The 16202-nt window shown below is 45.4% G+C and overlaps 1 protein-coding gene across 1 annotated transcript in view; it reads right to left on the reverse strand.

Annotated features, from left to right (window-relative positions):
• The window catches only part of LOC102456104 (protein mono-ADP-ribosyltransferase PARP14), a 48085-nt gene extending 40475 nt beyond the window's left edge, over nucleotides 1-7610 (reverse strand). Inside the window, exons 1-3 of the mRNA XM_006137650.5 lie at nucleotides 7318-7610; nucleotides 4554-4693; nucleotides 4413-4446 (exon numbers count right to left, since the gene is read on the reverse strand). Of these exons, the coding sequence (XP_006137712.3) occupies nucleotides 4413-4446; nucleotides 4554-4693; nucleotides 7318-7504 (361 nt within the window). The 5' untranslated portion in view covers nucleotides 7505-7610. The remainder of the gene's footprint in view (nucleotides 1-4412; nucleotides 4447-4553; nucleotides 4694-7317) is intronic.
• Between the last annotated feature and the right edge of the window lie 8592 nt (nucleotides 7611-16202).

Consider the following 16202-nt stretch of genomic DNA (forward strand, 5'->3'; position numbering starts at 1 on the left):
GGCTTGAAATTTTGGCCCCTCTCTCATATGTGCAAGTAAGGATTACTCAAGTAAGCACTTATCATATAGGGGTATGCAGAAGAAGAATAGGAAGGGAGAGTCTTACCCTTAGCTAAAAATCCTGCAACAAAAACGGCATACCAGATGAGTTCTCCAGTATTGCAGCATAAGGGGCTCCTTAATTTTCATTCCATTATGGGAGATTAGTTAAGGAGGTGTATTTTATCAAATGGGAGGGTTACTTTTTAAGACCTCAATGAGGTTAAAAAAAAAGTTTTATCTTTCTAATTAGCCCAAGAAAATGCAGATATGCATACAATTTAAAGAATCCTACAAGCCAAAGTTTACATAGATATTTCTGATGATTGTACAAGTCTTGAAGAGAGGATTCCACCTCGCAATCTGGCCTCGAAATGTTGCTGTGGGGATACGTGTAAGCCTCAAGAGGCTGAAGGTAGTTTTATATCTACAACCTCACACTGAGAGCCTAGCCACAAGGACACTGATTACTGAAATACTAACTCATCTTGAAAGCAAAGCTAACATCATCCATTCATAGTATTCAACGAACAGTTCTTTTAACAGACAAGGGATCTGTTTTGCAGAGATCTGTTTCCTCTATGACTCTTGCTGAAATCGAGCGTTAAGGGGCGGAGCTAACAAAATAAATATCATAGAGCACAATATAAGGGGTTAGAGCAGTGGTCTCCAACCTTTTTACACCAAAGATCACTTTTTAAATCTCAGAACAGGTGAAGATCTACTGCCCCGCCCCTTCCTTGAAGCCCTGTCCCTTTCTTGAAGCCCCGCCCCTTTCTAGTCTCCTCCTGTCCATCACTTGCTATCCCCAGCCCTTACTTACACACTCTGATAAACAGTTTATTTTTAAATTATGCGATATATAAAATTAAAATCACGTGTTTATAGTTATGAAATAAATGGTATGTTTTTTATTCATGCTATTTAAATCTACAATGAAGCATTTATAATTGTACATTTTGTGGGGACAGAGTTCTGCGGCTGGGGGCAGGGGAGAGGGAACAGGGTGCTGGGAGGGCAGAGGACAGGGTTCTGCAGCAAGGGACAGGGTGCCAGTGGGGACAGAGTTCTGTAGCTGGGGACAGGGGAGTGGAGTCTGGGGAGCGGGGACAGGGTGCCAGTGGCAGCAGAGCCACCTGCATCTGCCTCCTCCCAGAATTCTCCCCCCCCCCCTCGCAGGAAGCCAGCACATGCCTCCTCCAGGCCCCCCGTGGCACAGGGAAACCCCAAGCTTGCTTGCCCCGGGGCTAACCCCCGCCTCCCGCGGCAGGGCCAAACCCCCGCAGGAGCCTGTCTCGGGGGCAAACCCCCCATTCCGCGGCGGGGCCAAACCCCCGCGGGAGCCTGCACCAGGGGCAAGCCCCATCCATCCCGCCGCGGGGCCAAACCCCCCTTCCGTGGCACGGCACGGCACGGCCCGGCCCCTCCCCTCCCCTCCCACAGCGCGGCCAACCCCTGCGGGCACCTACCCCGGAGTCAAACCCCCCTCCAGCGGCGCAGCACGGCCAACCCCCGCAGGCGTCTGCCCCGGGGTCAAACCCCCCCTCCCACAGTGCGCCAACTCCCTTCCCTCCCACAGCGTGGCCAAACCCCGGGGTCAACTCCCGTGGCGCAGGGAAACCCCTGCGCCCAACTCACCCCTCTGGCGCCAGCAGCGCAGAGAAGCCTCCGCACTCCTCCTCTAGGGCCAACGCCCCCACCCCCAGCACGCAACAGAGCTGTGGGAGAGGGAGCAGCCTGCACACTTCCGGAACCCCTGGAAGTGACGTGGGCTTCAGAGAGGGGTGGGAGGAAAATGGGGGGCAGGGTTGCCTGAACGCCTCGCGATCAACTGCTCGAGGCCTCGCGATCGACGGGTTGGTGACCACAGGGTTAGGGTGTGAGTTGCATGTTAATTTTAATTGTAAGGCTAAGCAATTTTGATGGTGTCCCTCTTAAGTGACACAGCTTACTTTATCTTTCATCATGCCTCCATAAAAATACATTTAACTTCAGAACTGCATTAACAACTCTGATATTGTTTCTCCAGGGCAACTTTTGTTCTGTCAATGTTACACTGACGCATCACAGATGATGCCTGAGTGTTGCTCATGATGAGTGGCACAGAAGGAGCATAACACCTGGAATGTTCAGAGGCAATCCTTGTATGTCATGTAGTTGTAGCCATGCTGGTCCTAGGATATTAGTGACATGAAGTGGCGAGGCAATATATTTTATTGGACCAACTTTTGTTGGTCAGAGAGCTAAGCTTTCAAGGTGCATAGAGCTTCAGGAACAAGAAGAACTCGATGTGACTCAAAAGTTTCTGTCTCTCACCAGCAGAAATTGGTCCAATAAAAGATATTGCCACACCCACCTTTTCTCTCAGTTACAATCAACTAGTTAAAGGAATAGGCTATGGTTGCTGCTGTTGAGTGCTAGACTAATGATAAAAATTGGAGGAGAAAAATAGCTTTCACAAGCTTAACATATTTAAAACTTTCTGCAGGAATTAGAAAGGCTGAGCAAAACAGGTGCTGATCCAACACAATTAAGCATATGCTAAACTTTAAGCAGCTGACTAGCCCTTTTGAAGTCAATGATATTACTCACAATGCTAAAAATTAACCAGGTACTGAAGTACTTTGCTGCACTGGGACATGACAGGAGCCTACAGCAGGAGATAGTAGAATTCACTGATCAAATCCAAAACACTCCTCTGTTCTAAGGTCATGTCTGCACTGGAAGGGAAAAATGTAAATTCCAGTTTGAGGAGACATACCCATGCTAGCTGTGATCGAGCTAGCATACTAAAAACAGAAGTGTAGCCATAATGGTATAACCACCCCAAGAACATACTTATGGTTTTGGAAGGCATCACACACAGAATGGCTGGCTCCTTCCACCATGAGTGGATATCCTTCTGGTTTTAGCAAGCTAGTTTCATCACTTCTTACAGGGAGAGGGATTGCTCAGTGGTTTGAGCATTGGCCTGTTAAACCCAGAGTTCTGAGTTCACTCCTTGAGGAGGCTATTTAGGGATCTGGGGCAAAATCTGTCAGGGATGGTACTTGATCCTGCTGTGAAGGCAGGGAACTGGACTCAATGACCAGTCCCTTCCAGTTCTAGGAGATAGGTAGTTAACTTAGGTTATATACACACACACACACACTATATTTCCGTGGTCACCAACAGGTCGATCGCGAGGCCTCGACCAGTCGCTCACGAGGCATCCTGTCTGCCCCGCCCCCATTTCCCTCCCACCCCCAAGAAGCCCCACTACTTACCTCAAGGAGGGGGTGAGTCAGCCCTGCAGGAAGCGCACAAGGGGTTTCCCAGCATGCGCGTGTGGGGGGGGGGGTTGGCCCCAGGGCAGGCGTGCACACAGGGCTTCCCTGCACATGGGGGGGTTGGTGCCAGGACACGTGCATGCGGGGCTTCCCTGCACAGGGGTGGGGGTCAGCCCCTTGGGCAGGCATGCGCGCGGGGCTTCCCTGCGCCGGGGAGGCCGGCCGGCCCCGGGGGCAGGCGCCTTTGGGGCTTCCCTGTGCTGCGTGGGGTCGGCCCCGGGCAGGCACGGGCTGGTTTCCCTGGGGTGAGGGGAGAATCCTGGGAGGAGGGAGATGCAGGGGACTCTCCGCCTCCACGGGCACCCCAGCCATAGAACGCTGTCCCCCACTCCCCTGGCCCCAGCTACAGAACTCTGTCCCTATTCCCATCCCCACTCCCCGAACTCTGTCCCCACTGGCACTCTGTCCCCTGCTGCAGAACCCTATCCTCTGCCCTCTCCCCTGCCCCTAGCCCCAGAACTCTGTCCCCACAAAATGTATAATTATAAATGCTTCATTTTAGATTTAAATAGCATGAATAAAAACAGACCATTTATTTCATCACATCTGATTTTAATTTTATGAATCGCATAATTTAAATATAAACTGTTTATCAGAGTGTGTAAGTAAGGGCTAGGGATAGCAAGTGATGGACAGGAGGATAATAGAGAAGGAGGGGCTTCGAGGAAGGGGCAGGGTTTCAAGGAAGGGGCGGGGCGGTAGATCTTCGCCTGTTCTGAGATTTAAAAAGTGATCTTGGGTGTAAAAAGGTTGGAGACCACTGCTATATTCACTCAGGCTGCAGAACCCAAATCCAGGCAGAAAAACCACATATTAGAATTTTGGCTGAATACATCTCTACCCAGAAAGTAGTTCAGCTTCTCCCCCCCACCGACTAGATTGGGCCAAGAGCTAGGAGTCACTGTGGAAAGCATTTTCTCTCCCTTTTGCAGTTTTCATCTTAGCACAAAAGAAAAAGCTTCATTTCCCACAAATAATATTTTACAATTTTATAAGCAGATTCAATATTTCAGATTTGTTTTTTTGTTTTGAACAAAATCTTACCTGGATCTTGGAGTTTGCTTGGTGTCTCAGACTCCTAAAAGCAAAGGACAGTCAGCTAATTAAAAACAGCATGTGACATTCTTGTTATTACTTCAAAACGCTGAACACTGCAGATTAGGATTCTATTTTATATTTATTTACCTCCTTAGGAGCCGGTACTTCCCCAGGCACATCTTTTTGGGTTGCACCTGTCGTTTCAAGCTGTGAGACAACCAGCTTTAATTTTCCTTTTGCTGCGCAGTCAAGCTCATGGTTCTTTTTGTTAAGAACTCGCTGCCTCGCTAAAGCAAAATAAAAAAGCTTTTATAATCATGGCAGAAGGGATATTAGTCTTTACGTCTATGCACCATTATAAATATCCTAATGCTGGGTTACATACTCTTCACTGCTGAGCACTGTTAAGAAATCATACAACAAACTCCAATGAAATACGCACATTTTAAAAATCATGGCACTAGACTGATGGGCTAAACTTCATTCAATAAATCTGCTCTTGATTACCTCCTATTTATTTTTCTTTGTTTGCATGTTGCCTAGTTAAGGCTAATTATGCTCCTCACTGACTTCAGAGCAAGGCAGATTATGCCCTTAGATTGCAGGCAGTTTGGAGAAGGGAACTTGTCACCATACAAGTCTCTAGTGATGCTGTTGGGGCTATATAAATAAGAGACTGAATAATTAATAACACATGCCCTATGAGTTCTCTCAGTTTCCTTTCAATTGTTCAATTAGTAATATTGGGATTAACAGAGACATGAACCTGGGAGGGTGTTTGGCCTCCTAAGCCCATGCATTGTGAGGATCTTGAAAATCTGCAGGAATATGGATTTTATACAAAGCTCCTTGGGTTATCCTTTTCCCTGTGGCAGCATGGTCCCCACTGGGTGATCCTCCAGAGCCCTCCTATGAAGGAATGCTGAATAAATATATGTGGGGAGTTATTCACCTTAACCAGCAGTAACTTCTGAGGGCAAGAGAGCAGAGAAGAGGAAAATAAACGCAAATCTGCTATTTGTACTATAGTAGCATCAGAGACACGGATGAAATCAGGGCTCCATGGCAGAGTGCTTCACAAACAATACAGCATCCAATTTACTCACATCAGTAAGAGTCTGCACTATCAGGGCCTATGACTAACTTCTTCAGTGCAAGGAATGCCTCTTATTATGGGTTCATTCGTCATGAAGTGTAACTGGGCCCCAATGTGAATGGTTTGTAACACTAATAGCACTACGCAAGTAGGTAAGTTAAGCATGAGCATAAATATTGGCAGGTTTGGGGCATTAGGTGGATCTGATCAAAGCATTACAAGGGGAGCCCAACCCAAAGAATTTCCACTGTGTATAGCAATGTAAGTATCACAACATCATTCAAAGCACATTAATCCATCCTGCATATTGGATACAGAATGTGCCATGAAACCAGAACACATTTACTTCCAAGTACAGTGTTTTTGCATAACTGACTCTACCTAGTATTTTTTTTAAGATTTGTTCCAAGTAAAAGATATATGTGTGGCAAGATTCTAGTAACAAACGAAAAGTCTTAAAATAAAATACACAAATATGCACAGCCTTGTGGGGTGAGGTTCACAAGTTACAAATGGACATGAGAAATGAGCATCAGAAAGTCTGAGATCTACTCAATCTGATGTGTGTAGGAAGGGAAGAGTGGGCATACAGTGATACTCTCTCTCCATTCTGTAGATATGGCTCATCATTAGCAGGTGTAAATTCTGTAGAGGAAAAGTTTGTAATAAATAGGAAGATATAACTGGGCATTTTTAGCACAGCACTTTCCTTCCAAGCGCTTTACAGAGTTAGTGGTAGAGACATTCTGGTCCAAACATGGCCATGCAGAGAAGTGTGGGAATTTTAAGGTTTATTCCACACCTCTATGCAAACTGTCCTGCTCCCAAGTCAGGCATGTGGAGGCCAATACAACCTCCTGCTTCTCAGCAACCAGGTTGCAGAATGGTTGAGACAGGCACAGATAGGAAGGGGAACTGTAGCTCCAACCCTCATAAAGCTTCAAAGAAGCAGAATTGAGCTGACAAAGCAGGGAAGTAAGTTATGCCCTGTAAAAAGCTGCAGTAACTGCCCTTATTCTCCAGATCTGTTTTCTTTCCAAGACTCCTGATGGGGCAATGTGCGCACACACTGCCCCTTCCTAGGTGCCTGGGCTCACTGGTTAATGTTCATGCTTACACACAGGCATCTACTTATCGGTTAATTGTTTAGCAGACTGCACTATCACATCGCTAGTTCACAATAGGGATGTTAATGGTTTATCAGTTATGGTGGAGGCTGGCAGGCAGTGGAGCCTGAAGCAAAGGGGGGGGGACAAAAGGGGAGGCCATTCAGCCCAGTCAGGGCGGGTGGGTTGGCTGGGGGGAGAGATCTGCTCCAACCCACATGGGCTGGAGTTGCCCCCCCCCCCCATTTAATCAGTTAAGTGTTTAAACTTAACGTTAAACTGGTTAATTAAACACACAGGATTTTACATCCCTACTTCACAGGCAGGGAAGGGGAGCAGCAACAGAAGGGGAAATCCCAGACGGGGCGGGCGGGGCTTGGCTAGCAAGAGGGGCGCTCAGGGGAGGAAGAGACGCAGCAAAGGGGGAGGAGAGCATCACGGAAGGGGGAAGATGCGCGGGAGGGGAAGGCAGCGCAACCACGAACAGAGGGAATGAGGGCGAGCAGGCACCGCGCGTGGCGGGGCAGGGATGGGGAGCCAGCGGGCGTCGCAGCGGGGAAAGGGCCGGGGACCAGCAGGCGCCGCGGGCGTGGCTGACTTCGGGCAGCAGGTCCGGCGCCAGGGGCCAGCTCCAGGACCCTGCGTGGGGGCCGGGCAGCCCCCTCCCCAAACTGCAGACACGCCCGCGAGGAGACCGGCCCGCTCCTACCTTCCTGCTGGGCGAAGCAAGCCAGGACCTGGCCGGGCCGCTCCTGGATCTCGCACTCGCCCCCTCCGGATCGCTTCGCGCTCTGGAAGTAGCACAGGAGTTTCTTCCGCAGGCTCTTGGGGAGCCCCGGGCCCCCCCAGTCCGCCTCCACCCGCACGGGGAAGGGGTACTGCGCCTCCCCTGCCATGGCCGGCTAGCGCCGCGCGGTGATTGAGGAAATCTGCCGCCTCCCGTGGGGACAAACGCCCCGGCTAGCAGCTGGTTTCACTTTCATTTCCTAGATAGCTCCTCCTCGCGGGGTTTCTTCTCTGCAGCGTGACCCAGGGTGAGCTAGGAACCGGCAGGGGTGGGGCATAGGCACCTCCCCGCATTGCAGGGGGCCCTGAGCGGGTCTGAATTTGGGAGAGCCCTGTGTGAAAGCGTGAAGTGGTGTCCTATCGGCCTCCTAAAATTAGCTGCATAAGTTGGTCAAGGAGGGCGTGCATGCTCCAGGGGAGGGAGACACCACACAGCTCCCTCTGCACCAGCCCAGCTGCAAGAGACAGAGAGGCTAGTCTATGCTGGCGCTTCTCAGGCAAAATTATTTTGCAGAAGAGTTCTTGTGCAAAAAACTCTTCCAGAAGAGAGCGTCTACACTGGCATGTGCTTTTGTGCCAGAGATATGCTTTTGCGCAAGAGCATCCGTGCCAGTGTAGACACTCTCTTGTGCAAGAAAGCTCTCTTGGCCATTTTAACCATCGGGCTTTCTTGCACAAGAAATTCATGTTGCCTGTCTAAACTGGCCTCTTCTGGAAGAGCTCTTGCGCAGGAGGACTTATACCCAAGCGGGAGCATCAGAGTTCTCACGCAAGAAGCCCTGATTTTATACATTAGAATGTCAGTTTACTTGCGCAAGAACACTCGGCCAGTGTAGACAGGCAGCAAGTTTTTGCGCAAGAGCGGCCGCTTTTGTGCGAGATCGTGCCAGTGTAGACACAGCCAGAGAGTAAGAAGAATATACAGAATAATGAAGTATGAGAAGGGCTATTAAATACTGACCCATCACAAACTGTTATAGCTTTTAGCAGTAAAGGGACCTCGTGGCATTTAGCTAAAAGTCAAAATATTGCAACAATATTTTCAGTCCTACACATGCATCTCTGGGGGTTCTTGACAATCCTTTAGTCTTAGCCACATAGTTCTGCTTTAAAAATAGGTTTCTGTCCCCTGTTGCTGTGTGAAACAGAGGTTCTCAGACTTTCCAAATCTCAGTGTCTCGTTCAGAAGCCTGATGTCAGAGCCCTACTACCTGGGGCTGAAGTATGTAACTTAACTTCATGGGGCCCTACACAATTGCCCTACTTGCCATCCCCAATTGACAAGCCCTCCAGTTCCAATCCCCTCACTTGCGCTGGAAGAGGGGGTCAAAAGGGGTAACTTCATTGCGGCCTGGCAATTCAAAGGGCCCATGGGGGTGGCAGCAGCTGGAGTCCCACACAGCACATTACAGAGCCCCAGACAGCACTGGGAAGCAGGGTACAGTTGAGGTGGTGCCAAGGGCCAGCTACCTAGGCCCTGCTCCTTCTGCCTGTGGCCCCATCCCTTCCAGGAGTGCAGAACTGCCTCCCCCCTCTCCTAGCCTATGGGCCTGGCAAGTCTCTTGCCTGCCATAAACCAGTCCCATGACCCCGAGGTTGAGAAATACTGTGAAGTTAGGAAGTCTCAGAGGGGTAGCAGTGTTAGTCTGTAACATTAAAAACAAACCAAAATGTATAGAATCATGAGCTTTTGTGGGTAAAACCCACTTCATCAATGAAAGCTCATGCTTTTCTATTTTTTAATTAGTCTCTAAGGCTACGTCTACACGGGCATGATTTTCCAGAAATGCTTTTAACGGAAAAGTTTTCCATTAAAAGCATTTTCGGAAAAGCGCGTCTAGATTGGCAGGACGCTTTTTCCGGAAAAGCGTCCGTGGCCAATCTAGACGCGCTTTTCCGCAAAAAAAGCCCTGATCATCATTTTCGCAATTGGGGCTTTTTTGTGGAAAACACTACTGTGCTGTCTACACTGGCCCTTTTCCGGAACAGTTTTCCAGAAAAAGTCTTTTGCCCGAATGGGAGCAGCATAGTTTTTCCGGAAAAGCACTGATGATTTTACATTAGATCGTCAGTGCTTTTCCGGAAATTCAAGCGGCCAGTGTAGACAGCTGGCAAGTTTTTCTGGAAAAGCGGCTGATTTTCCGGAATAACTTGCCAGTGTAGACATAGCCTAAGGTTCCACAGGACTAGGGCTAGGTAAGTTAACATACCCCCTGGAAGATCTCTGCAGACCCCAGGCATACTCATACCCTTGATTGAGAACCACGTGATTAAAAGGCCTCCACAAACAACAGATAAAACTGACTATGTGAATTGCAATTCACAGCAATGTAAATAAACTTGGGGGAAAAGCAATTTTTTCCCCTACTCTCATTCACTTATAGTTATCTTAGGTATTGTTTGTGGTAAGTGAAGTATTTTCAGTTTTAACTTGATGGTATCCCTTTGAAAGGATATTGCTAGCCTAAATTTAGACCAAAATTTAAATTTTTTGAAAACAAACTTCTACAGAAATCTAATATTTTCCACTATTTAGAAAATAATTCTAATACAAACAGTTGTTTAGCTTCAAACAATTAAATATTTCTCTGCATTGTTTGGATGTAAATTAAGTTTAACTGGAACAAGGTACTCTTATTCCAGAATCTGTGTGTGCACATGAAGTTATTCAGGGATATTTGTTCCTGAATATCTATTCTTGAGTAGATATTTCTGAATAATTCCATGTGTAGACAAGCTCTAAGTCTAGATCTGATTCCTGAAAGCAAAACTGAATGTATCAGGTCCTCAAACGGAAGGTCATGACCCCTAAGCAGCTTGTAGTCCCATTTTAATGGGGTTGCCAGGCATGGTGTTAGACTTGACAAGGTCCAGGGCGAAAGCCAGAGCACCACCACTCAAGGCTGAAGCCCAGGCTAAAGCTCTATAGCCCACTATTTGAAAGCCCAAGGGTGGGTGGGTTACCGGCCACCCACTTAGAATAATAGAATACTAGGATTGGAAGGGACCTCGAGAGGTCATCGAGTCCAGTCCCCTACCCCTATGGAAGGACCAAATACTGTCTAGACCATCCCTGATAGACATTTATCTAACCTACTCTTAAATATCTCCAGAGATGGAGATTCCACAACCTCCCTGAGCAATTTATTCCAGTGTTTGACTACCCTGATAGTTAGGAACTTTTTGCTAATGTCCAACCTAAACCTCCCTTGCTGCAGTTTAAGCCCATTGCTTCTTGTCCTACCCTCAGAGGCCAAGATGAACAAGTTTTCTCCTTCCTCCTTATGACACCCTTTTAGATACCTGAAAACGGCTATCATGTCCCCCCTCAATCTTCTCTTTTCTAAACTAAACAAACCCAATTCTTTCAGCCTTCCCTCATAGGTCATGTTCTCTAGACCTTTAATCATTCTTGTTACTCTTCTCTGGACCCTCTCCAATTTCTCCACATATTTCTTGAAATGTGGTGCCCAGAACTAGACACAATACTCCAACTGAGGCCTAACCAGTGCAGAGTAGAGGCCTTCTCATGTCTTGCTCACAACACACCTGTTAATGCATACCAGAATAATGTTTGCTTTCTTTGCAACAGCATCACACTGCTGACTCATATTCAGCTTGTGGTCCACTATAACTCCTAGATCCCTTTCTGCCATACTCCTTCCTAGACACTCACTTTTCATTCTGTATGTATGAAACTGATTGTTCCTTCCTAAGTGGAGCACTTTGCATTTGTCTTTATTCATCCTGCTTACCTCAGACCATTTCTCCAATTTGTCCAGGTCGTTTTGAATTATGACTGTATCCTCCAGATTAGTCGCAACCCCTCCCAGCCTGGTATCTGCAAACTTAATAAGCATACTTTCTATGCCAATATCTAAATCGTTGATGAAGATATTGAAGAGAGCCAGTCCCAAAACAGGCCCCTGAGGAATCTCACTTGTTATACATTTCCAGCAGGATTGTGAACCATTAATAACTACTCTCTGGCTATGTCTACACTCGCAACTTCTTGCGCGAGTAATATGCAAATGAAACTAAGCGTGGAATATCGCCAAGTCTCATTTGCATATCTAATGAGCCACCATTTTTTTCAGAAGAGGCTCTTGTGCCCCTCAGTGTCTACACTGCCCCTTCTTGTGCAAGAAAAACCCTCTTGCGCAATGCCGTTCTTCCTTAAAAGTAATAGGTGTAACGGCATTGCACAAGAGAATTTTTCTTGCGCAAGAAGAGGCAGTGTAGACGCTTCTTCTTGCGCAAGAGCCTCTTCTGAAAAAATGGTGGCTCATTAGGTATGCAAATGAGGCTCAGCAATATTCCATGCTTAGCCTCATTTGCATATTACTCGCGCAAGAAGCCGCGAGTGTAGACATAGCCTCTGAGTACGGTTATCCAGCCAGTTATGCACCCACCTTATAGTAGCCCCATCTAAGTTGTATTTGCCTAGTTTATTGATAAGAATATCATGCGAGACTGTATTAAACACCTTACTAAAGTCTAGGTATACCACATCCACCGCTTCTCCCTTATCCACACTTCTAAAAGCCCCTCCCCCAGCCTTGCAGGAGGGATGACAGGACCTAGGGATCCACTGATTCCGGCAGACAAATAATGAAAAACACAGTCAGGGAGTGCAGGTTAAAGCTCCACAGCTCAGAGCTGAAGCCCAAGCACTGAGGACTTCACCCCTGGACGGGGGGGGCTAAGGTTACATACCCACTGTCCAGAGCAGAAGCCCTTGGGAAAGTTTGGTGTGCCTGCCCAGAGTGGCGAGGCTTGGGTGGGCTGGGGTTTGGTCCCCTCTCCTAGGGTCATACAGTAATTTTTTGTTGTCAATAGGGGATCACAGTGCAATGACGTTTGAGAGCCTCAGAGTGTATTTTTGTGTGAGATGAGAAATGGAATAAGGAAATATATTGATGTAAAGTAATCTGTATTTTACAGTTATTTCAGTTGTGTTAATGAGTAACATAGGAGAATAAATGTATTGGTTTATAAGGTAAAAGTGAAATCCTGGCTTGACTGAAGTCCATGGCAAAACTCCCATTATCTTCAACATTTCACAAAGTTGACAATGTTCCTCAGAACACAATATTTTTCTTCTGCATGCTTAACCCAGTGGTTCCTAAACATTTTTTCACCAATAACCCCTTTGCACATGACTAAATTTCCCAGACTCATTTCATTTTTTGTTTTGCATTGTCATTATTCTATCATTATTCTATGAGATTTACAAAATCTTTCTTTGGAATTAAAATAAGACTTAGAAATGAACCAAATGTGAAAGCCTTCAATTACTAGTTATGTATTTATTACAACTATTAAACTGTGTATCAAACTTTTAGCTGGTGTTATCATTAGACTATAACGGAAAATAATTGTCATATATGATTACTTAAAATTATAAACACAGATTGATATAAACAAAAATACTATGGTTGAATTAAATTTAAATTTAAAACTGAAATAAAAGAAACACTGGGTTATTCAATGTGATGGAAGGACCTGCTTGTAACACAATTTTGTCACATTCAGTGCAATACATGAAACATTCAACCTAAGATGTTATTCTCCATACATCTTGTCTTTATTTTGATTCTAACAAGATGAGTGTTGAATAAATAGTTTCACATAAATAGTTGTTGAATATGATTATAAATGCCTCAGCTCTTATAGTAATAGATATGTAGCTGTGTTAGTTTGGTCTAGCTGAAACAAAAAACAGGACTATGCAGCACTTTAAAGACTAACAAGATGGTTTATTAGGTGATGAGCTTTCATGGGCCAGACCGACTTCCTCAGATCAAATTGTGGAAGAAAAATATGGCCATGCCAATTTTCTCCCACAATTTGATCTGAGGAAGTGGGTCTGGCCCACGAAAACTCATCACCTAATAAACCATCTTGTTAGTCTTTAAAGTGCTACATAGTCCTGTGTTTTGTTTCAGCTCCGATAGTCTCAGATACTCTGACTTCTACTGCAGCTAGAACTAGATCAACAAGAGCTTTTTAAAGTCCATCTTCAAACTTCCATGACATGACAATTAAATACATTCCAGCTGTTCTTCAATATTAAAATCCTTAGACAATTTTGTTTCTTTGGCAGAGGTGGTCTTAAATCCAGCTGTGGGCATCGTCTGCACAGGAAAATATTATTGGGAGAATGCTGAAGAATGTTACATTTTACATTTTCATCAAGAGTTAAATCATTTTCACACAAAAATGAATCTAATAAAGGCAAACAGTCACAACTGTCATTTGTCATATGACATGACAACTAAAGCTTGTATTTCATGGCTTCTGCTTTGTCTTGCACATCAAATATGATTCAAGATATTCCCTGGAGACTTAAATTCAGTTCATTTAGCTAAGAAAATATGTCTGCCAAGTATGCCAGCTGTGAAAACCATATTTTATCTTTAAATCAATTCAAAATTTCAAAAGGATAATCAATGGAAGACAACAATATCTCTGAAGTGTGAAGAAATGGGCCAATAGCATCCCCCTGGGATAACTAAGGACATCAGTTAGTACAACTAATATTGAGTGTTCATTTCCAATGTCACTGAAAAGAACGTTAGCAATTATGTAGCTACCTTCGTATGAAGCTTGAGCACGTTATTGTTGGCATGGGTTGTTTCAATAACACATAGTTTTCCAGCCTTCAATTCACTTAATTTTCATTTGAAAAATTCTACAGGCTTATGTGATGTTTTCTGATTATAATATGGCCATGAAAACCATTGTTGATACAGCTGTTTATATAATTGAAACAAATCTTATGTCAGGTATGACAAATGACCAGAAAGGGTTAAGAATTCTGCCGGCTTATTGTCAGCTTGTAGAGACATGTTGGAAAAGTATATAACTGGTAATTGGAACCATTCAGTACTAGAGAGGCTAGAACTTTGAAATGCAAACTTAATTGGTGTGTTTATATATCTTTGTAAGAGGTTAGCCAAGTAAACACACACATACACATATAAATCATAAGCTTTTGTGGGCAAAACCCATTTCCTCAGATGAGCAAAGTGAGAAAAAAGGGGGGAATGTCACAATTTATAACAGAAAAATAAATGAGGGGGAGAAAAAAAAGCTGTCATTTATAGTGCCAGTGCTAATGAGGCTAATTGAGTGGGTTGAAAGCGACCCATTCTTAGCTTTTCATGTCATTTGGGTGTTGAATATAATGGCCCGTCCAATTCAGAGGGGTAAAGAGTTTGTCTTTGTTTAAGCCATGTTAATTACCATGGTTTGGGAAGGGAAGGTTACATCAAAGGCCTATTGTTTGCTCAGTACTGTGTGATCAAGAGGCTATCAGGAAGTTCTGAATTCCCCCCATGGCCTCTCAGCAAGTAATGTATAAAAACACTACTTTCATAAACTGAAAATGCACTCTCCCCTCCCCACAAATGAGTATAGCAGCACTCTCAAATTCTTGCTTGGAGAAGAACCATTAGATTTGATACATTTATATTGACATCTAGGCAGGGCCATCCCCACCAATGCTAGTGCCCTATGCACCCCAGAACTGGCACCCCTGTGCAGCGGTTCATCTGCTTTGCAGGGGATAAGAGAAGCTGCAGGGGCAAGAGCTAGGGTTGTCGATGCTCCTGGACCAGATGGAATTTGCTGCAAGGACATCCAGTCCATCCGATCCGTGAGAATTGTCAGCCCTGGGCAGGAGCAGGGTAGGAAGGGAGGTGAGGGTAGCAAGAGTGCAGGCCAGAGGAGCAGAAAGCAGTTGTGCAGCTGGCCAGGGAAAAGCAACGCTATGGAGGGGAAACCCGCTGTTTCTCTCTAGCTATCTTGCTGCCCCCTACTACTCCTAGTCCTCCGGCATGTATTCATGCCGATCGCTGCCGCCTGGTGAAGGGGGGATGAGCACAGTCCATGGGGGGAGGGGGTGTTTAGGGATGTGGGCCAGAGAGCCCACGGGTGGCAGGGCTCAGCTAAGGCTGGGGGCTGCTGGCATCCATACACAATATCCAATTGCATGGCTACCACGAACTTCGGAGCATTTTGGTGTCCCAAATTTTGTGGTGCCCCACAGCGTTGCATGTTTTGCATATCAGTAGGGACAGCCCTGCATCTCATTTGCAGAATCTTCTGGGCTCTTTGCTCCCTTCTTTCCCTTTTCTTGTTGAGGCTGGAGTGAGGAGGAGTTAGTATTAATTACCAACTGATTGGTGACATAATTACAAGATCTGAAATATTCCAGGAAAAATATGATGGGAGAAAGAATAATGTAGAACCCTGCTATTTTACATTGTTAGACTTATAAAGCAAACACAAAATGGTAAATCCTCTGCAGCCCTAGACAAAGTATTTTTCACCTAGTATCAGGAGGGAAAGATAAAAAGCTTGCTTTTGACCATGTTGAGTTTGTTAGCAGGGGGGAGATGTTAGAAAGCTTGGATTAAAATGTAGTTTGTCTGGAGGGAGACAGATCCACAGCAGAGAAGTAAAGATGGCTGAGAGATTCTGCATTAGCAGATCTTAATGCAGGATCTGACTTCACTTGCATTGGTGTTTTTCTATTGTAAAGCATTTAGGCTGCTTCTGTAGATAAGGATTCAGGCTTTAGTGAATGAATACTGGATTTGCATGATCACATTTCAAGCAAATGTTTACATAGATGTTAATAGTTTAAGGTAAGAAAGAAAAAGATTCTTTTAACAGTCTTTTTTAGAGGATTGTAGATATCAAATTCTGATCTTAATGATTTTTAAAATTCTGTGTTAATATATGGTGAATTGTGAAAATTGGAAGAACTTTACTATGGATCCTGTTTGTTTGGCCTTTCAA

This window comes from Pelodiscus sinensis, chromosome 7 (genome assembly GCF_052426305.1).
Source record: "Pelodiscus sinensis isolate ZL-2025 chromosome 7, ASM5242630v1, whole genome shotgun sequence".
In the NCBI taxonomy this organism is placed as follows: domain Eukaryota; kingdom Metazoa; phylum Chordata; order Testudines; family Trionychidae; genus Pelodiscus; species Pelodiscus sinensis.